Raw genomic sequence first — 23317 nt, 5'->3', positions numbered from 1 at the left:
CAACCCAAGAGAGCAGGCCCCAACCACAGATCTCCACGCTGACGATCTGGCCAATTACTTCAAAGAAAAAATTGACCACATTCGACAGGAAATCATTTCCCAATCTCTTCATACCAAGCACTGTCCTCCCTCCCCCACTGCATCTAGTTCACTCTCTGACTTTGAACCAGTTACAGAAGAAGAAGTAAGCAGGCTCCTTGCATCTTCTCGCCCGACCACTTGCACCAGCGACCCCATTCCGTCGCATCTCCTCCAGTCCCTTTCCCCGGCTGTCACCTCTCACCTAACAAAAATATTCAACCTTTCCCTCACTTACGGTATTTTTCCCTCCTCATTTAAGCATGCCATCATACATCCACTACTTAAAAAGCCCTCCCTCGATCAAAATTGTGCCGCTAATTATAGACCTGTCTCTAATCTTCCCTTCATCTCTAAACTCCTGGAACGCCTGGTCCACTCCCGTCTTACCCGCTATCTCTCAGATAATTCTCTTCTCGACCCTCTTCAATCTGGTTTCCGCTCTTTACACTCTACTGAAACTGCCCTCACTAAAGTCTCTAATGACCTACTAACAGCTAAATCTAATGGTCACTATTCCATGCTAATTCTCTTGGATCTCTCTGCAGCATTCGACACTGTGGATCATCAGCTCCTCCTCACTATGCTCCGCTCCATCGGCCTCAAGGACACCGTTCTCTCTTGGTTCTCCTCCTATCTCTCTGGCCGATCCTTCACTGTTTGTTTTGCTGGTTCCTCCTCCTCTCACCTTCCCCTTACTGTTGGGGTTCCTCAAGGATCAGTCCTAGGCCCCCTCCTCTTCTCTTTGTATACTGCCCCTATTGGACAAACAATCAGTAGATTTGGTTTCCAGTACCATCTCTATGCTGACGACACCCAATTATATACCTCTTCTCCTGTTATCACGCCGACCTTTTTAGAAAACACCAGTGATTGTCTTACCGCTGTCTCTAACATCATGTCCTCCCTCTATCTGAAACTGAACCTGTCAAAAACTGAACTCCTCGTGTTCTCTCCCTCTACAAACCTACCTTTGCCCGACATTGCCATCTCTGTGTGCGGTTCCACCATTACTCCAAAGCAACATGCCCGCTGCCTTGGAGTCATCCTTGATTCCGAGCTTTCATTCACCCCCCACATCCGATCACTGGCTCGCTCTTCTTATCTGCATCTCAAAAACATTTCCAGAATTCGCCCTTTTCTTACTTTCGACTCTGCAAAAACTCTTACTGTCTCACTTATTCATTCTCGTCTGGACTATTGTAACTCTCTACTAATTGGCCTACCTTTTACCAGACTCTCCCCGCTCCAATCTGTCCTGAATGCTGCTGCCAGGATCATATTCCTCGCCAACCGTTACACCGATGCCTCTACCTTGTGCCAGTCATTACACTGGCTACCCATCCAATCCAGAATCCAGTACAAAACTACTACCCTCATCCACAAAGCACTCCATGGCTCAGCACCACCCTACATCTCCTCTCTGGTCTCAGTCTACCAACCTACCCGTGCCCTCCGCTCCGCTAATGACGTCAGGTTAGCATCCTCAATAATCAGAACCTCCCACTCCCGTCTCCAAGACTTTACACGTGCGGCGCCGATTCTTTGGAATGCACTACCTAGGTTAATACAATTAATCCCCAATCCCCACAGTTTTAAGCGTGCACTAAAAACTCATTTGTTCAGATTGGCCTACCGCCTCAACGCATTAACCTAATTATCCCTGTGTGGCCTATTAATAAAAAACAACAACATAATCACGTTCCTCCATCATGTTCTCATACACTTTATGCAGTTAATAGCCTCTGTGTCTGTACTGTTACATACTTAGGCAGTTAACTGGTTCATGCAGCTTTACATGAACACCCGAGCCTTACACTATGGCTGGTCCAAATAACTAAAGCAATTGTTACCATCCACCTCTTGTGTCTCCCCTTTTCCTCATAGATTGTAAGCTTGCGAGCAGCAGGGCCCTCATTCCTCCTGGTATCTGTTTTGAACTGTGATTTCTGTTATGCTGTAATGTCTGTTGTCTGTATAAGTCCCCTCTATAAGTTGTAAAGCGCTGCAGAATATGTTGGCGCTATATAAATAAAATTATTATTATTATTATTATTCCCTATCCGTGCCATCTTAACTTGTCATAAAAAGCTGAAGAAGACCCAAGTATTTAAAGACCTCTCACCAAAGTTGGGTAATGCTGCAAAATAACATTACTGATCCTGCACTGATCCTGAGTTACATTTTGTATTATACGCCAGAGCTGCTCTCACTATTCTGCTGGTGCAGTCACTGTGTACATACATTACAGTACTGATCCTGAGTTACATCCTGTATTATACTCCAGAGCTGCACTCACTATTCTGCTGGTGCAGTCACTGTGTACATACATTACAGTACTGATCCTGAGTTACATCCTGTATTATACTCCAGAGCTGCACTCACTATTCTGCTGGTGCAGTCACTGTGTACATACATTACTGATCCTGAGTTACATCCTGTATTATACTCCAGAGCTGCACTCACTATTCTGCTGGTGCAGTCACTGTGTACATACAGTACTGATCCTGAGTTACATTTTGTATTATACGCCAGAGCTGCTCTCACTATTCTGCTGGTGCAGTCACTGTGTACATACATTACATTACTGATCATGTACTGATCCTGAGTTACATCCTGTATTATACCCCAGAGCTGCACTCACTATTCTGCTGGTGCAGTCACTGTGTACATACATTACATTACTGATCCTGTACTGATCCTGAGTTACATCCTGTATTATACTCCAGAGCTGCACTCACTATTCTGCTGGTGCAGTCACTATGTACATACATTACTTATCCTGTACTGATCCTGAGTTACATCCTGTATTATACTCCAGAGCTACACTCACTATTCTGCTGGTGCAGTCACTGAGTACATACATTACCTTACATTACTGATCCTTAGTTACATCCTGTATTATACCCCAGAGCTGCACTCACTATTCTGCTGGTGCAGTCACTGTGTACATACTTTACATTACTGATCCTGTACTGATCCTGAGTTACCTCCTACATTATACTCCAGAGCTGCTCTCACTATTCTGCTGGTGCAGTCACTGTGTACATATATTACATTACTGATCCTGAGTTACATCCTGTATTATACTCCAGAACTGCACTCACTATTCTGCTGGTGCAGTCACTGTGTACATACATTACTGATCCTGAGTTACATCCTGTATTATACTCCAGAGCAGCACTCACTATTCTGCTGGTGTAGTCACTGTGTACATACATTACATTACTGATCCTGAGTTACATCCTGTATTATACTCCAGAGCTGCACTCACTATTCTGCTGGTGCAGTCACTGTGTACATGCATTACATTACTGATCCTGTACTGATCCTGAGTTACATCCTGTATTATACTCCAGAGCTGCACTCACTATTCTGCTGGTGCAGTCACTGTGTACATACATTACTTATCCTGTACTGATCCTGAGTTACATCCTGTATTATACTCCAGAGCTGCACTCACTATTCTGCTGGTGCTGTCACTATGTACATACATTACATTACTGATCCTGAGTTACATCCTGTATTACACTCCAGAGCTGCACTCACTATTCTGCTGGTGTAGTCACTGTGCACATATACTGTATTACATTACTCATCCTGTACTGACCATTCCCTGAGGAAGCATCCCTGCGTTGCAGGTTGAGGTGAGGGACAAGCAGTGCATTTTGACTCTATGGGTTTGTTAACCCTTTTATCATTCTTATATTTATGTGACCCCCTCATCTATGAACTTTTTATACCTTTAGGTGACCTATTTTTGGTTTTCCATCATTCATTATGAATTGAACTCTACATTCTTTTTGATCATTAACAAGGTCTATAGGATCTTCTATCTGGTCTTCTTGTCTGGGTCACTCTTTACTATATAGGCATTTACGGTACATCATCATTTTTGCACTGTACTCCTCCACCTTCATGTATCTTATCTGTTTATTTGTAAATGGTTTTAATTTATGTGTCTTGTCCACTTTGTTTTCAATAAAAATTATTTTAATATTTCATTACTGGTCTTGTGCTGGATTTTTGTAGATGTTATTATGTTTCTTTATATTTCTAGCTGACTTATTTACTAGTCCATAATTTATGCTGTTACTCGCTTCTGTATGTGTTAATATATCCTGGATTGTACTCCAGAGCTGCGCTCACTATTCTGCTGGTTGCCATTGATGAAAATCTTGTAGATACAACCTGTTGTAAAACTGGATATTCCCAGAATGCAAATTATTTCTGAAAATGATGTAAAATATGCCATTTATATATCACTCTGTTCTAGTACCCATCAGATTTTTTTTTACTCTATTACTTAAAAATCAAAGACTTCAATAATCGAGAAATAAAAAAGACACAAGATAAAGAATCCTAGAGGTAAATCTGTATGATGAGTGCACAGGACATCTCCATTAATAATTCATGGCACGTGATCCATATATTGAGTGCTATTCTGATATTTACATTACAGGAACATACTTTGCATTATTTAACATCGTGCTTGTACTTTTCTTATAAACGCAGTTTGCTTCTGAATAGAAATCATAATGTAAAGGCAATGGCTCATTTCTTTACATAAGTGACTGGTTTATGCAACCATTTTGTAAATTAAAGGTGGTTTTCGGGCCTCATTTGAAAAATAAGTATAAAATAGAATAAAACTAAAAGACGTAATATTCACGTTCCTTGCCCCCCCAGCTCCTGTTCGACCCTTCACGGTCAGTGCCGCTCTCTACTTCCTGTTCCTATTTCAACACACTGTAAACCGGTAGTAGTACCTGCTCAGCCAATCAGTGGCCACAACTGTTACCCGCCCTAGCCAGTGATTGGCTGAGCCAGCATTTCCAGACCCTTTTTGGAATGTGAAGAAGGGACCAGGAAGCAGAGACCAGAGGGGAACAGGTAAGCACCAACACAGGATCATTGATGGCGAGAATCTCATGTTTTATTAATATTAATCAGTCTAGGGACTCTAAAAATAATTTTTTACCTAAGCCATAGTGGACAATCACCAGCAGGTTTGTCCCCCTACATAAGCTCAGGACTTAGAGGTCATACAGGGCATATTATAACACTATTGGTGTGCTCCATTATTGTTGTGGAGGTAAATACGCATTGCTTCTAAGGGGAATGCTTTTGCACTATGGTGAGAATTCGAGCACCACATGGCGGCATTCAGAGAATCAATACCTCTGTAACACAGAGGGACTCCGTGTAACCTTTGTAAAGACGCTGTGAAGAACAACCGAAGCGCCGGAGGACTTCTAGAAGCGTGGTAATATAAACTGTTTCATTACTATCACTTCTGCCATCCTTTCCTTCGACGGAGATGTTTATTTCTATGCAGAGAAGAGCTCGGTGTTACACTCAGGAACCTGGCACATCTACTGTTTACTCAGTTACACCCTAAAGATCAACACGTCTTGTCAATATATACTGTACACACACGTAGTGTTACTTTCCTCAAACCGCGCCGATTATCTACTGACTGGCATCAAAGCCGAACTTCCCTAACACTCTGCAAAAGCGATCATGCCTGATTTCCATCATCGGTCTCAATTATATACAATGTGCGGTGAACTACAGCAAAACATAAACCCACCGGGTGCTGATGTTAACTGCACTTGGATCAGCTTTCCTTACATTATTTTGGGGACAAGGAAATCACGATGTCCTGGAAAGATCCTGGACATTTAAAAAGCAATTCCAGTTTTAGGTTAATAATTGTATAATTGGAAGTTTAGTGACTTTTTAATATATTTGGTTTCTCAACTCATTGCAGTTCTAGAAGATCTCTGCTTGCTGTCATTGAATAGGACCCTTACGATACATCCAGAGGTTGAAAATCTAATATTGCTCATCACTGCATGTTTATTACAATGTGCCAAGCAGTCTAGACAGCAAACTTCAAGCTTAGGCTCTGTTCACACTGGTACCATTGCATGTGTCCATTCGGCATGAATGGCTGAGTTTTCTAATAACCCTTTAAAATGTATCCCAAAAAAGAGAGGACACTACAAACTGCAGCATACCTTGTGCTTCATATCCATCACATTGAGAAGAGTCTCCATCATCTTCACCGGCCCTTATGCCGAGTGCTGACAGGAGCTGTGTTACATTCATACGAGCTGTCAGCTCTCCATTTCGGTCACCAATCTACAATAGCAAACAGGTAGACTCCGTTAAAAAAAAATAAAAAATGTGTGTATATATGTGTGCCGAAACGTCGTCCAGACAAGTGGGTTGATTAAAATCCTGCACGTCTAAACACTGCAATGAAGGAGTGCTGCCTCGTTTTTTCTAAATATATATATATATCCAGTATGTATATATGTCACCAGGGAACCATAGGGAATGAAATATATCTCAGTAGTGTGTCCTACTGTGCCCTGCAGGTACGCTATACTGACCCCTGCCTGGCAGTGGAGGTTGGCACCCTAGGTTTCAGCGGTAGGCGCCCCCACTCAACGATGGCTCGCCCTGAGGATCAACGACTTTTTAGCCAACGGTTACTGCACTAGATTTTGTATAATCAGACGCCATTGCAAATGTTTACTGCATGTATTGTGATGTTGCATAGCCCTTTTATGGGTAATATATGGCTAAAAAGTTGTTGATTACGGAGCTCCTCCTTTGTTTGTTATTTGTACTAGGACAAATGAGACAAGTGCACAATTTTTTGCATTCTATTTGCCCACACTTTATATAGACATTGTGCTTCAAAAGGGATATTTATATTTTCCGTATCTGTAGAGGTTAATTGTTCATTATAGCCTCTATATTAAGGATAAAATATCCCCTCTACTTATTATTTGTGGTTTTTCATTTTAGATTTTTTTGTGTTTTTTTCCACACGGGCAATGGGTGTATTGGGACACAAATCTAGTAACCATGGGGGCGCCTACCGCTGAAATTTAGGGTGCCAACCTCCACTGCCAGGCAGGGGTCAGTATGGTGTACCTGCAGGGCACAGTAGGACACACTACTGAGATATATTTAATTCCCTATGGTAACTTTTTTATATTTGTTGCTTTGTCTCCAATTTTGGAACATTTTTAAACTTTATTCATTAAAAGTTATATTTTAGGGATCCTTGTCTTTTTGGTTTTTGTGTTGGGATAATTTATCAATTTATCAACCAAAAAACGTATAAGTCCCATTATCCCCTGGCCACAACACTGTAGCAAGAAGGAGTTAAATAAAGCCTGGCAGACTAATGATATATAGGCAGTGGGAGATCCCCAGGTATCAGCGTTTCAGCTTAGTATCATCACAGTAGAGAGTGACTGGTGTTAGTAAGTCATCAGTGCTGGCTCAGACTGTCTGGGACATTTTAATTGGAAAGGCAGCCCCCTTCTCCATCTATGTATCAGTTATCTATTGAGATGAACTGGTCAACCAGCCCCCTTCACATACAGCAAGATCGCTCATGTTGAACCCTAGCCAAAAGTGGAGGTGCCTGGACTGGGGCTGGTATCTTGGGGTTTCCTTATTCAAGTTATGCAATGCAACCTTCTTACCTCACACGAGATTTCCATGTGCTTTCTTGCATAGCGCAGGGCTTCCTCATGGTTTCCTAAAGACACATAGGCATTTCCCAAACTCCAGGACGCTCTCCCTTCTCCTACTCTGCAAGAAATAAAAACAAAAAGTCGTCAATGGGTGATCTATGTGCCACAACACACTAGAAAAAGCAAGTTATGTGTAAATAAATCAACCATTTTGACCAATTAATATGGTTATTTGTACTAAAATCAGAACAAAAAGGAGCGGATCCAATGAAAACAAAGTGGGAAGCAAAAAAGTAATGTGTGCCTCTAGCATGGTCCAAACTGGGCCACGTGACCCCTCCTAAAAGACCTGACATCCAGAGATAAAGTCTTTGTGATGTAGACAGCACTCCATACATAAGACACAAATACATATAGTGGTTCAGGCTGACAAGAATAACCTGAGGAGGTGGAAAGTGAAGATGTGCCTCAGAACCAAGGATGAGGAGATATAGGTGTGAAGAATGGAAGCAATGACTGGGATGCAGGCAGAGAATGGTGAACAGCCGAGGGTTTCATCCTAAGTGTCACATGGCGGAAACTGTGTAGATAGGGGAATTATCCGCCTAGCTGTAAATGAGGCATGAAAGTTGGAGAGCATGCATGAACACTTTACCAAAGGAAGCAAATTATGGATTTACAAAATGATATTGACATAAGTGATAAGAAGAATAAATTGCAGTTATCGACTTGAAGAATGGGGACAGCACAAGAAGGTCAAGGCAATGTCATAGGCGTGATGTTTTGCTGGCTGTCAGGAGAGTGCTAGAGATGGCAGCCTCCATCATGTGAGAACCTGTGCTGACAGCTGTCATCCTGGAAGCATTTAGGCTGGGGGGCACTATCCTTGGAGCCCTGGGGTTGGCAGTGGCCACCATTCTTGGAGCCCTGGGGCTGGCAGTTACCATCATTGGAGACCTGGTGCCAGCAGTTTCTGTCCTTGGAGCCCTGGGGCTATCAGGTGCCATCCTTGGTGCCCTGGGCCTGGCAGGTCCCATCCCTGGAGCCCTGGGGCTGGCAGGTCCCATCCCTGGAGCCTCCCTGGGGCTGGCAGGTCCCATCGCTGGAGCCCCCCTGGGGCTGGCAGGTCCCATCGCTGGAGCCCTGGGGCTGGCAGGTCCCATCGCTGGAGCCCTGGGGCTGGCAGGTCTCATCGCTGGAGCCCTGGGGCTGGCAGGCGCCATCCTTGGAGCCCAGGGGCTGTCAGGTGCCATTCTTGGAGCCCTGGGGAGTGTCAGGTGTACAGATCGGCGAATCTGAACAGTAAAGTTAGGCGTCCATACCGAACACCTACTGTTCGGGCACGGACACCGAATACAGACTTCACTGGGATGTTCAGGTTCGGCCCCTGAAACACTGGGTGTTTGTCGCACTGTCATGTGCATTATATTGTAGCAAACACTGCTACTAATCAGTGGTATAAACATTACCGCTGGCCAGACAACCGCAGTTCCCATGCTATCAAATGACAGTGTGAGCCCATAGATGTGATTGGAAGTAAAAAGTTTACCTCCAGTCACTGGCATCGGCTGATGGGACTACTACTCCCATCATCCTATGCCTGCCGCCACTAATAACAGCAAGAGCTGAGTATTCATCAGCTGGCGCCTTAACTCGAAATAAATAAGTTTAAAAAAAAGCAGCGTGAGTTCCCCTGTAGTTCTGATAACTAGCCAGGCAAAACTGACAGCTAGGGGCTGGTATTCTCAGGATGGTAAGGGGCCATGGATATTGCCCCCTCAGCCTAAAAATAGCAGCCCGCAACTGCCCAGAAAAGGCGAATTGTCTGGGGATTAATAGTTTTCAACCTGGACAGAGCCAAGATGCGACCGTCCAGGCTGTGAACCACTGATGAATGAGCTGCTGCGAGAGATGTGGATTATAGTGTGAAACAGAACGTCTAACAGGTGAGGGACATTGTTGTTTTTTATTTTTGTTTTATTACAAGAGAACGAGGGCTTTGGTGGAATAGGAGTTAGTTGGGTATAACTGTTTGTTATTTTTAAATTAAAAAAAAGGAAAAGTGTGTGTTTGTTTTTATTTAAAAAAAAGACTTTATTCTGGCTGTGTGTTTATTTACCATGTAACTATAGGATTATTAATGGATAAGTGTCTTATAGACGCTTCTCCACTACTAATCCGTGGGCTTGATGTCACCGGACAATACAAAGGAAACAACTCCACAAACATAAATCCCACTTGCCACCGCTACGGGGCAAGTGGGAAGAGTTGGATAAAGGGCCAGAATTTGCGCATCTAATAAGATGTGCCTTTTTTGAGCGACAGCGGGCTGCTGTTTTCAGACTCGGGAGGCAATATCTGTGGCCCCTTACCAGTCTGAGAATACCAGCGCAGCCCCCAGCTGTCTTCTTTAGCAAGGCTGGTTGTCAAAACTGGAGGGATCCCACACTTTTTTTTTTTTTTTTTTAAATTGTTTAAATAATTAAAAAAACAGAATGGTGACCCCTCTATTTCTTGATAACCAACCTTGCTGCTGCTGACAGCTGAGGGTTGCTTCACTAAGCTGTTGTCAGTTTTGCCTGGCTGGTTATCAAAAATACAGGGGAACCCACTTGTTTTTTTTTAAATTATTTATTTAGAGCGCAGGTGCCGACTGATGAATACTCCCATCAGCCGCTGCCTGCTCTCACTGTTATTACCGGCAGCAGCTGATGGGAGCAGTACTCCCATCATTCAACACCAGTGACTGGAGGTAAACTTTTTACCTCCGATCACAGCTGCGTGCTCATGCTGCAATTTGACTGCATGGGTAACGTGGCTGTCTTATCGGCGGTAATCATTTTACTGCCGATCAGAAGCAGTGTTTGCCAAGATGTCATGCACAAGTACGGATCAAAATATCGGGGACCACCTGCAGATCTCCTGACCTGAACTCAACAGCCTTGTATATGCCTATGAATCTGCTGACTTTGGCTCAGAAGACTGGCAGCTTGGTTCAGACACCGCGGTCTGTACTTTGACTGTGAATACCAAATGCTTGAAATCAACCTAAGGTGTATGGTCAGCTAAAGACTATCCCATATACAACAACGTTATGTAACTCTTGATAAAAAGAGCTTTAGATCTATGAATATTTTAATGATCTGACCCAATAAACGACCGACTAAGCGAGTGAAAAACCAAGACAGCTTGACAAGGATATTGAATATTTTGTTAGCTAGATAATCTATGGAGGTCACTTAGACCTGGACTCGCATGTATAGTCTGACTCCTAGTCTCTTGTTATATGATGAATATGATGTTATAGCGCCCTCCTGTGGCTACATGAGGTATAACATCAGCTGAAGATGCACATTAAAAATACATCTGCCAAACTGGCCGACTTCAGTGCAAGCTTCTGACCTTCTAATCTAATCTAATGTATGTGGTGGTGTCACGACTATTCTCCCTTGCAACAGATATCAGGTTGACAGATATAGGGCAACTGGATTTCAACCATCTTAGGACTCTTTCACACTTCAGTTGTTTGGCGTCAGTCTAAAACCGTCATTTTCCTCAAAAAACGGATCCGTTTTTTTTTTTCGACGGATCCGTTTTTTTCCCCATAGACTTGCATTAGCGACGGATTGTGACGGATGGTCGTCCGTTCCATCCGTCATGCGACGGATCCGTCAAAATTTAGCGGACGTCATCTAGACATTGACGGTCATTGCAACGTTTTTTGTCTCCGTTGAAATGACAGATCGCGACGGATCCGTCGCGTCCGTCATTCCATAGAATGGCCACCTATGGGCGACGGATCCGTCGCGACCGTTATTTAAACGGATCCGTCGCCCCAATCCGTTTTTTCAATTTTTTTCAATTGCGCATTCTCCAAAAAGTATATACAACCCCCGAGTAACGGATCCGTCAAAAAAACGGATCCATTACATCCGTTTTTTCAACAATTGTGACGGATCCGTCGATCCGTCACTTTGTCGGAAGTGACTTACGCCAAACGACTGAAGTGTGAAAGAAGCCTTACCCTTTCATTCTCGTGGAGATAAGTGACCGCCAGAAGTGTCTGGCAGCAGGTTCATGCCCCCGTATACAGAAAAGTACCCTTAACCCTCCAATTTCAGCGGGAACTGATGACCATCTAAGAGAAGGATCGGGATGTTGGTATTTCAATGGCCGATCGTTTTGTTTGGCATGTAGACAAGCCAGGTGATTCCTGCAGCAGCTCTCATGTATAAGAACCAGCATGTTCTGCTGAGTGTTCTTGTGTATGGGGGAGTCAGAAGAAATAGCCGTCGACTGAACGATCAATCGGCCAACAGCATTCTACGATATATGGCCAGCTATAATCTGCTCTTTCTACAGAAAAAGCTACAGACCAAAACAGGGAACACCACAAAATACAAATACATGATACTAGACTGGACAATATAGCAATATACATCAATACAAACCAGATTGTGACGCCACAAAACCAACAATCCAGGTCTACCATAATAGTGCAGACAACTCCCCATATGAGGGAAAAAATGCTTCCAATACCATAAGGATACACCAATAAATCAAAGACAAAAAATAGAGGGCTTTGTTATGTATGATACGCATTGACATTTTGCTAAATACATCGATTTAATATCTGTATATTGTGGCCTGATGAGGGATAGCCTTTGGCTTTATTACAAGCCGCCTGGGTAGGTTATATGTCATGTTTATGACTTTTTTAATGTTTTTATTGGTATTTATGTGTTGTGTATACAATAAAACCTTTCGTATTTTGTGGTGATCCCTGTTTTGGTCTGTAGCTTTTTCTTAGTATTAATTATGATGGTTTCTTACTGACTTCAGGTGTATCCCCGTATATATTTTGTGGTGCCCTCCAAAAAATGTTTCTTTGTCCTTTTTCTACAGAAACACATCTGGTTTACAACGAGACCCTAACAATATGATAAAACAAGAATATTCTTGGTAGCAGAAGAAGCAAAAAAAATGCAACAAGTTCAGCATTATCCATGGCTAATGAGCAGAAAGGTTGCAAAGCGTAAAATATAAAAATGTATAATGGTCAAGTAGGAGCTTAAGCAATGTGAGAAGGTGTAAACCTTTATATAGTCGATGGAAACAAGGGTCCAGCAAAAGGTGTGACTAGATGCCGACCCCCGAGCAGCTGCACTCACCGGTCCCCTAGTTCCTGGGCGATAGACAGATGCTTGAGATGGTATTCTATAGCTCGTTCATAGTCCTGGAGTAGGGTGAACGTGTTCCCTAGACTGTAACAAGCCTGCGCTTCCACCGCCTGATCCTTCAGCTGTCGGGAGAGCTGCAGAGTCTTCCTGGAAAAAAAAAGGAAAATTCAAGTTAGTGATATAGATTTCTATTATATTTGTCAGTCTTTTCATGAAAATTAATTCTTATTTCTGGACAGTAATGCAAAGCTATAGATTCATGATGGGATATAGGAAGTGTGGTTAATACAGGATTGAACGAGGTAGTGGTTGTGTCACGGGGACATTGGATTTAGGAGATATAGTCCATGTATATGGAATGGTAAAATATGAATTAATAAAGCACATATAATACATTAATGAAGTAGATAGATAGATTAAAAAAAATAGAAGCAGCACACCAAATAGATTATAATATTGAAGTGCTATTTAATATTTTTCAAGGTTGAAAAAGGTCCACAGTTCCACATCTCTGGACCGAAACGTCGCCATATGGGATATTAAATAGCACTTTAATATTTCCATCTATTTGGTGTGCTGCCTCTATTTTTTGGATTAGGTAGATAGCTATACTCTATTAATGTTTTCATACTTTATGTAAATTCAGATATTAGAAACTTAAAGCATAAGGCTGAGATAAAAAAAAAGTTTAAATGATATAAAAAGTTTGGGCAGAAAGCATTGTAGGTGTCTCAATATTGGATCAGTCACTAGGTGGCAGCATAGAGCCTTCCATCAATAATAGCACTGTGCCCTGGCCTCCAATAGCATGGGGTTGGAGATCAATGTAGCTCTGTAGCAGGGCTGGACTGGACATGATGGAAGTTTAACATTAGTCCTACAAGAGGATTTCCAAGCCTACATAATGCTAATGCAGTCTACGTGCCTCCTCATCGGCTTCCATACATAGCAGACCTGGAGACCATGTCTGGCCAGCATAGCTTCCCATCATCACATCACAATGGGGGCGATTGCTGAGGTCACTATTGACTATAAATGACCTGGATCATTGGATTCTCTGATCTTGGCCATTAGCGCAGAAGTCCGGCTGTCAGATAGCCAAGGACATACATACCTGGTACATAAGTCCAAACAGATGTTTATTAAAGGGGAGCTCTATTCCTAATACAGTCCAACAATGTGCGACTAGTGGGGGTTGTATCACTTTAATGGGGCGGCACCAGCTCACTGTAGCCCTTTTGAACAGCAGATTGGACCCCCACTAATAGCCTAGATATCTAAAGCATAGTGCAGGAAGCTGATAAATATGGAGATACATGACTGATGTAAATTGGCATGAAAATAAGAGGATCCCTACATATATAAACCCTTCCCCTGTCTATAAGCACCCATATAATCCACCTCTACGGCTATTCACTCTCTTAGGAATTAACTAATTTTGCCAGAGTTGCTCCATCATTTACAGTATATTTTGTGATACATAAGATATGATTTTATTCAATAAGATGGATCTGTCCAACCAAAAACACATCGGTACCTGCCCCAGATATCTCTCTGATGTGCCCCACAAGGGTTTCTTAACATAGGCAAACGTCGGCTCACATCAGATCACATAGGGACCATAGTTTACTTAAAGAGGACGTTCCACAGAGTGCGCTCCCATCTTGTACATCTGTGACACATCCACAGGACAGGCCAATGGAACCTGCAGCTATTTTGGGGACCTCCATAATGATGCCAGGTTTTGCCACCAGACTCTGGCATTTTGCCTCTTTTTGACTCTACGACCAGCTAATTCCTCATCCTTTAAGGAGAGGAATCTAAGGCTAGGTTCACATTGCGTTAGTGGGTGATCGCTAACGGACAGCGTTGCACGGCGAAAATGTCGCAATTAACGCCGTGCAACGTGTCCGTTAGCGCACCCATTGACAGCAATGTAAATTTCGCCTGTAGCGCATCATTAGCGCGTGCCTTTTTCGGCTCGCGCTAGCGATGTGCCGTTCTTTTGTAGCGCGCCTCGGACGCTGCTTGCAGCGTCCGCGGCGCGCCCGAGGTCCGTTCCCCGCTCTCGCAGATCGGGGATCTGCGAGAGCGGGGACGTTAGCGCGACCCCTAAATGCGGCCCCTACAAAAACATTGCGTTAGCGCAATCCGCAAGCGCTAGCGCTAAACGGATTGCCCTAACGCAATGTGAACCTAGCCTTATGGATAATGATGACTTGCCAGTGTTAGGAGACTTATAGGCCATGTTATGCTCCTCTGAGAAATTAAATATGCAAATTGCCTCTACAGAGGAAGAGTACTTGAACTCTAGTGCCACCTATTTTGCATAGCAAATCTAAGGCCATGTTCACACATTCAGTATTTGGTCAGTATTTTACATCAGCATTTGTAAGCCAAAATCATAAGTGGAACAATCAGGGAAAAAATATAATAGAAACATATGCACCACTTCTACAATTTTCACCCACTCCTGGTTTTGGCTTACAAAACCTGATGTAAAATACTAACCAAATACTGAACGTGTGAATGTGACCTAACAGTCAGTCTTGAGCCTTTAACCCCTTCAAGTTGCAGCCCTTTTTCCTTTTTTGCGTTTTCGTTTTTCACTTCCCTCCTTCCCAGAGCCATAACTTTTTTATTTTTCCGTCAATATGGTCATGTGAGGGCTTATTTTTTGCGGGACGAGTTGTACTTTTGAACGACACCATTGGTTTTACCATGTCTTTTACTAGAAAACGGGAAAAAAATTCCAGGTGCGGTGAAATTGCAAAAAAGTGCAATCCCACATTTGTTTTTTGTTTGGCTTTTTTGCTAGCTTCACTAAATGCTAAAACTGACCTGCCATTGTGATTCTCTAGGTCATTACGAGTTCATAGACACCTAGTGGTGAAAAAAAATTCAAAACTTTGCTTAAAAAAAAAAAGAAAAGTGCCATTTTCCGATACCCGTAGCGTCTCCATTTTTCATGATCTGGGGTCGGGTGAGGGCTTATTTTTTGCGTGCCGAGCTGGCGTTTTTAATAATATCACTTTTGTGCAGATATGTTCTTTTGATCGCCCGTTATTGCATTTTAATGCTATGTCGTGATGACCAAAAAAACATAATTCTGGCGTTTCTAATTTTTTTTCCGCTACGCTGTTTAGCGATCAGGTTAATGCTCTTTTTTTTATAGACAGATCGGGCGATTCTGAACGCGGCGATACCAAATACGTGTAGGTTTGATTTTTTTTTTTATTGTTTTATTTAGGATGGGGCGAAAGGGGGGTGATTTAAACTTTAATATTTTTTATATTTTTTTCATATTTTTAAAAACATTTTTTTTTACTTGTGCCATGCTTCAATAGCCTCCATGGGAGGCTAGAAGCTGTCACCACTCGATTGGCTCAGCTACATAGCAGCGATCATGAGATCGCTGCTATGTAGCTGAATTGCAGGTGTGCTGTGAGCGCCGACCACAGGGGGGCGCTCACAGCAGGCCGGCATTAGTAACCATAGAGGTCTCAAGGACCTCTATGGTTACCATCCTGATGCATCGCCGACCCCCGATCATGTGACAGGGGTCGGCAATGACATCAATTCTGGCCGCCCGGCTGGAAGCGCCGGTTAAATGCCGCTGTCTGCGTTTGACAGCGGCATTTAACAGGATAATAGCGGCGGGTGAATAGCGATTTCACCCGCCGCTATTGCGCGCACATGTCAGCTGTACAAAACAGCTGACATGTCGCGACTTTGATGTGGGCTCACCGCCGGAGCCCACATCAAAGGGGGAGACACGACATGCGCATTACATGTACGGCGCATGTCGTGAAAGGGTTAACGAGCTTTGCTACATAATTTAGGATTAAAGCCAAACTAGAATCTCAATTTGCAAACACATGCTTTGGGAAGTTTCCACTCCTCAGTGCAAAGCACGTGGTCTGATTTGGTTGTATGAGAGAACTCTGACTGGAATCTAAGGGGGAACATCTCTCTTTGTGGAGAGTGACATGCCTGAAAGGCCAGTGTAAGAAGACTTATAGGCCATGCAGTGGTCCTCGCGAAGTGGGTGCAGAAGACACAATCTTTGCGTTTCTATTACCTACTCTATTGCATATCAGTGTCAGACTGGCCATAAACGATATAGCTGGGAGCCGAACAATAGTTTGACAGGCCGCCATCTGTCTCGTCTCCCCCATACACGAGCTATTGGCTCAACTTAGAGGAAAAAACGCAGCTTGACACCTCCAATAGCGGCTTTTCTCCTCTGAAGACAAGAAGATCTGGCTATGAAATTCTAATGTTCCCTCCACCATGACACCATCTGTCTGGGGAGATTCAGGAGGCCCCATACACATCATCATATGGCCTAAATTTGTAGAGAAAGGTATTTTTAATGGATAGGAGGCATAAACTTTTTTCGTTTCTCTCCCCACGGCATGACCTTTCCTTAGCATATTGAGAACATGTGTGGTATTTTTCCTTAATGACTTCAATATGGAAACATTCTGTAATCTGTTTCTTTTTTTTTTTCTTACAGGTGACTGTTCAGTTGTGGTTTTGCAAAAACCGCTATTAATGTGGATAATATACTGTATATTTATGTAGTACAGGTGTGGCGGTCTCCTGCCAAACATAAATGTGGTGTGCATAATCCAAATATCTGTGCAGTAGCCAGCGTGCACATCCATGGTGCTCATCAGCCTGAGCAGCCACGACTGCGGAGCAAGCTCCAGGACTGCGTAATGCACATCGACATCAGAGTTAAATCAATCTAATTACAGATCAGTCGGCAGAAATGAACTAGAAAATAATGCAGCTGTGCAGAGGCGATGGCGCAGCTGAGAAATGTCATGTCGGGCAGAGCCAGGAGGAATGAGGCCGGCACATGCGGCCCTGATGTAAATTGAGGACAATCGGACGCAGAACTGAAGACTGGATCAAGATCTGAAAACAGATAAATGCGGAGCGGATCTGTATAGCATTAACCAACTGATGGTATGGTTAGAAAATGCTGAATAGGGGAAACAATTGTAAAAGTAAAGAAAAAGTGGTAATTCCATGGAGGGATATGTCCAACCTTCGGGAGCTTCACCATTCCTGAGAAGGATGGGGGCGCAGTGCTGTTCACTGTATGGACAGGTGGTCTCCATGCAGAGGATAACAGTGAAGAGGACACACTGGCCCCTTCGTGTTCAGGACTAGTAGTGTCCCAGTGACCATCACACAGTGATCATAAAGAGATGGCATAACCCTAGCAATAGGTCACGATTTATATGATTCCATAAATATTTGATAGATGTCTACAACAAAGTGACAGCGGCACTAAACAGGTTGTGCAACTTTGGTCCATGCCACCTCTCTTTTAAATATTTTTATTGAAATTTTGCATAAGAAATGGTAGTGGATAAAGGGAAGGGAAGATGGGGAAGGGGTTAACATTGGAAAAAAGGGTGAGGGAAAAGGGAATCAATGAAATTAGGGAACCAAATATCAATCTCGAACAGACAAAAAAGAAAAAAAGTCATTAAATATGATCTTTTGAATAGAAAATAATACAATTTATCTTATGCAATGTATAGAAAAGAGATATAAAGTAACAATTTTTATCCATTTTGCATGACTACAAAAGATTTACTCTTTATAAAACTTGTCATTCCAAATCTTCCATTTTTTCAGATATTTTCTAATACCATTGGTGTTGGCAGCGAATCTCCATTCTAATGCACTATGCTGATTTATTTTATCCAGAATATCCGTAAAGTTGGGTGAATCCGATTTTTTCCACCAGAGTGCTATTGTACTTTTGACTACTAGAAATATATGTATTATGATGTATTTAACCTGAGGATCAATTCCTTCCATCATGCCACCTCTCAAAAAAAGGTGAGCAGGACCTGAAATGACATTGCTTTATTAGTTAACCTAACACTCAGTTTTAGTAAAAAGTCAGACCACCAAAGAATGAATACAGATGGCTTACGCTAGCAATATGTCATGAATACCCCAGTAAGAAGGGTTTTCCTATGAGACTGATTAAACAATATCGGCTATGAATGGATCCTGTAGATCTGCAGGTGATGTCATGTGTATGGCGGATATTGAGGGGTCCAGTTTAGTTGGCCATAGATATGAGATGATTAACATTCAGCCTACAGCTACCTCTCCCAGGTTGGCCGAGCATCAATGCATTTTCATCAGAGAGGAAAAACCTGCTGCAGACTCCTCCGGAAGCAGCTTTTCTTCCCTGAACACAATAGAATCTGCTATTGACGTTCTATCTGCTTGATTCTTCTCTTCCCCGACATCATCTGTGAGGAAAAAGCTGGGAGGCACCATATGCATCAGATGGTACACTAGTCGCACCAAAATCATTAATTTCAACTGACTTTCATCTAAAATATATGGTGGCCTTTAGAAACGCACAGTGGGTTGTATTGTGCTCTGTAGGGAAAAAGTATGTTACACTTCTGAGTCTCAAACAAATCTAGACTAAAATAAAAGACAATAAGAACCTGAGGGCACTCACTTGTAAAACTCTGCCGAAGCATCGAACTTGGCGAGGAATATGTGAGCGTTGCCTAAGTTGCTGTATGCTCTTCGCTCAGCAGCTTTATCTCCAAACTCCTTAGCAATAGACAATCTCTGAGGAAAGGGACAAGATTAAGCCAATGCACCAGGGCGAAAAACAGAGTGGTCTATGTTCACACAATTTTTCTACGAGGATTGTGAAGCGAATCGTTTGAATATCTAATTACCTATTTATTTGACACATATATTTAGATATAGAGCAAAAGCTAATATAATATGTCTTACCTCTTTATGAAAAGTGATGGCCTCATTAAAGTTGCCTAAGAGGTAGTGTGTGTTACCAAGATTTCCGTAAGCTCGGCCCTGAGCAGCCCTGTCTCCCAGCTCTTTTACCAGAGCTAAATTTCTCCTAGAAGATAAGAAAGTCGGCGGTTATGGAAATGTAACGGTTTCTCTGGCTTCTTTAAGTGAATATCTAAGGCAGAATTCAGATGTGGCCAACTACGGGCTGCGTTTTCAGGACTGACTGTGAATCTCCTTAACCAATCTCAACAGACTCATAGGCATCCATGAGGATGTTGAGTTCGGCCTGTAACTAGTCCTGAAGTTGTGGTCCGTACTCAGACTGTGATGTATGGACATCTGAAGTTGGCCTAATGTGTATAAGGGGTTTCTTGACAGAGGCCAGAAGGGTCAGGCATGCTACATTTCAACATGCCCGATCATATTCTTCTTAATCTTCAAATCAACAGGATCCTCCTGCTGCCAGCACCCTGTGCAACTGCAAACCAATGATGTCCCAGATGTGGTTGATAAGAGACGAGTCGAGAGACACTGCAGGCCATGGGAACACGTTTAGGCCGCACAGGCTGCTCAAAGTAACAGAAACAACATGCATCCTGGACTTGTCTTGTTGATAAATGGCTCCTGGGACACTTTGGTGTTCCCTTGTGAAGGCCTCATGGCATAGCCTTTGCAGGACATCTGGAACATCATTGGTCGGTGATTACACAGGAGCTGCCAGCAGCGGATCTTGATGATTTGCCCAATGGCACTCAGTCGCAGAACCTTCCTCAGACGACCATAATTAGCCTTAGTCATAGCAGCCATGGCTCTAAGTGCAAGGATTTCTGCACGTGGCGCTTCTGCCCCAGACTGAATAAATCGAGAATTTTTCAAATTTTTCTTTTATCATTCACAGATCAGTAACCTGTCTATCCATCCTGCGGTTTCCATAACTGCATGACTTTTCCTACTTGGTGCTGCAGTTTTAATGTAGAATGTACTTTATGGGCACAATGGGACAATCAGACAGTCTAATACTCACTCATAATAGTCGGTGGCCTTCAGCAGGGTTTCTTTGACTTCCTCTGACAGATCTCCTGGGATTTGAGGCATGTTCCATGACAACTGCTTGCCTTTTGCATGATATACATTTCCAGCATTGTACAGCGCCCGAGCTTCACCCACCTGCAGTCATGGGGAATTGTGTCATTAATTGGTTGACTCTAAGGCCAGCCATACACATTAGATAGCTGTCAGACAAGCAAGCCATCTCCCGACTCCTCCATACACAGGAACTTAGCGCTACTATGTTCTCTCTGAGAGTGCCAATCCCAGACCCCTCTAGCAATGACTTATTTCCCTGCTACAAAGATGGATAGTTAGATGATTGGCCAATCACGCCAACATTTTTGTTTAATGGATAGAGAGGACTTAAGTCTAATCCATAAACCAGTAGGTTGTTCAGGCATCCAATATAACTGGAAGCCACAACATTGATGTGACCAGAGACTTGGATCAATACTAAAATTACAGAATATAAATCCACAATGAGAGCAAGCCAAAAATAATTTTACTTTGTACCTTGTCTCCCTGCTCCAGAGAAATGTCCAGATGCCTCTGACAGCAAGCCATGGCTTCATCATACTGACCAAGGATTTTCAGCGTGTTCCCAAGATTCCCGCTTGCTTTTGCTTCCCCAATGCGATCTCCAATGGACCTGCAAATAGAAAAGACTGCATTGTATCGGGAAGTGTATGTGGTCAATAAACCATTGACAATTTAGCAAAAAACAAATGCTATAAAATGACCATGTAACTGGGATCTATTCACACTGAAACTGTAGTGTATCTCGGAGGTATACACTAGGAGGATTTCCTGATATATATCTCCAATGGACATTTCCATCACTGTAAAGGCATACGTCACCCAGAGACTCCCATGTTGGTAGGTGAGTACAGTTAATGTGGGAAGAAGGCTTGCAATAATAATGTTGCACATTTACATATAATTTATGAACATATAGTCAGGTTATGGTTCCATATACCTTCATTCTATAAGTCTAGAATAAAATCTAATATTTTATAACCAATCAGCAGTTTGTTAATGCAAAAAAACTGACTCAAAGGGTGAAAGCGGTAGTAAATGGGCCTAAAATACCTGTTCTTGTCAGTTATCTAAAAAGGCAAAAAAGAACAAAACAAAAAATCCAGTTGTGTGAAAAACTGTTTGCCCCCTTCCTGATTTCTTATTCTTTTGCATGTTTGTCACACTTACCGTAAGTGTTTCAGATCACCAAACAAAAGTAAATATCAGACAAAAATAACACAAGTGATCACACAGAATGCAGTTTTTAAATGAAGGTCTTTATTATTCTGGTTAAAATAAATGCAAACCTACAGGGCCCTGGGTGAAAAAAGTGACTGCCCTTAAACCTAATAACTGGTTGGGCAACCCATGGCACCAACAACTGCAATCAAATGTTTGCGATAACTGGCAATGAGTCTTTTACAATGCTCTGAGGGAATTTTGTCCCACTCATCTTTACAGAATTGTTGTAATTCAGCCACATTGGAGGGTTTCCGAGCATGAACTGCCTTTTTAAGGTCATGCCACAGCATCTCAATCGGATTAAGGTCAGGATTTGACTAGGCCACTCCAAAGTCTCAATTTAGTTTTTTCTTAAGCCGTTCAGGGGTGGACTTGCTGGTGTGTTTTGAATAATTATTCTACTGCATAACCCAAGTGTGCTTCAGCTTGAGGTGACGAACAGATAGCCGGACATTCTCCTTCAGGATTTTTTGGTAGACAGCGGAATTCATGGTTCCATTTACCGCTGCAAGATTTCCAGGTCCTGAAGCAGAAAAACAGCTCCAGAATATCACACTACCACCACCATATTTTACAGTTGGTATGATGTTCCTTTTCTGAAATGCTGTGTTACTTCTAAACCAGGTGTAATGTACATACAACTTCCAAAAAATTAAACTTTTGTCTTGTCAGTCCACAGAGTATTCTCCCAAAAGTCTTGGGGATCATCAAGATGTCTTCTGGCAAAACTAGGAGGAGCCTTCATGTTCTTATTGCTCAGTGGTTTTCATCTTTGAACTCTGCCATGCAGGCCATGGGAGGGGCTAACAACTTTTCACACAACTGTATAATATGTGTATATATATATATATCTCCACTGAGCTATAAGGCAAAAAGATGGACGGCACCGCCAGTGCTGCTGATTTCTGTGCTGTCAATGTCATACCATACTTCAGGCTTTTAATGAGGTAAACGACATAAGAGGAATCACTGATTACAAATATGATATTCTAGTGGTGATAGTCCTCCTGTGTTCAGTTTTCTTTCTTAAAAGGGGTGCCCTTTAACTTACCCATGTAAAATTTGGTATTCCAGCATCTTTTTATGTCCTGTCCATAGCATATTTGGTTATACTAATAGGGACCACATGGTCCGACTTAACATGTTTAGAATTTTCAGAATATTATGTACAATAATGATAATAATAATGATAATGATAATAGTCTATGTGCACACGTAGGAAATGTGGTGCAGAATTTTCTGCACTAAATCTGCATCTGCAGATTTGATGCAGTTTCTGTGCAGTTTCTGTGCAGTTTCTGTGCAGATTCTGTGCAGATTCTATGCAGTTTCTGCGCAGATTCTATGCAGTTTCTGTGCAGTTTCTATGCAGATTCTATGCAGATTCTATGCAGTTTCTGCGCAGATTCTATGCAGTTTCTGTGCAGTTTCTAT

General features: G+C 42.6%; 1 protein-coding gene across 5 annotated transcripts in view; it reads right to left on the bottom strand.

Annotated features, from left to right (window-relative positions):
• Positions 1–23317, bottom strand: part of GPSM1 (G protein signaling modulator 1) — a 347209-nt gene that overhangs the window by 152646 nt on the left and 171246 nt on the right. For all 5 annotated transcript variants that reach the window (XM_077284466.1, XM_077284465.1, XM_077284463.1 and 2 more), the window contains 7 exons: positions 21137–21272; positions 20598–20740; positions 19556–19679; positions 19269–19384; positions 12752–12907; positions 7590–7698; positions 6102–6225 (listed from right to left, as the gene is read on the bottom strand). In XM_077284466.1, coding sequence (XP_077140581.1) covers positions 6102–6225; positions 7590–7698; positions 12752–12907; positions 19269–19384; positions 19556–19679; positions 20598–20740; positions 21137–21272 — 908 coding nt within the window. The remainder of the gene's footprint in view (positions 1–6101; positions 6226–7589; positions 7699–12751; positions 12908–19268; positions 19385–19555; positions 19680–20597; positions 20741–21136; positions 21273–23317) is intronic.

The sequence above is a fragment of the Ranitomeya variabilis genome, chromosome 2, assembly GCF_051348905.1.
Source record: "Ranitomeya variabilis isolate aRanVar5 chromosome 2, aRanVar5.hap1, whole genome shotgun sequence".
In the NCBI taxonomy this organism is placed as follows: Eukaryota; Metazoa; Chordata; class Amphibia; order Anura; family Dendrobatidae; genus Ranitomeya; species Ranitomeya variabilis.
The sequence above is the reverse complement of the archived record's forward strand: the minus strand, read 5'-3'. Positions and strand labels throughout refer to the sequence as shown.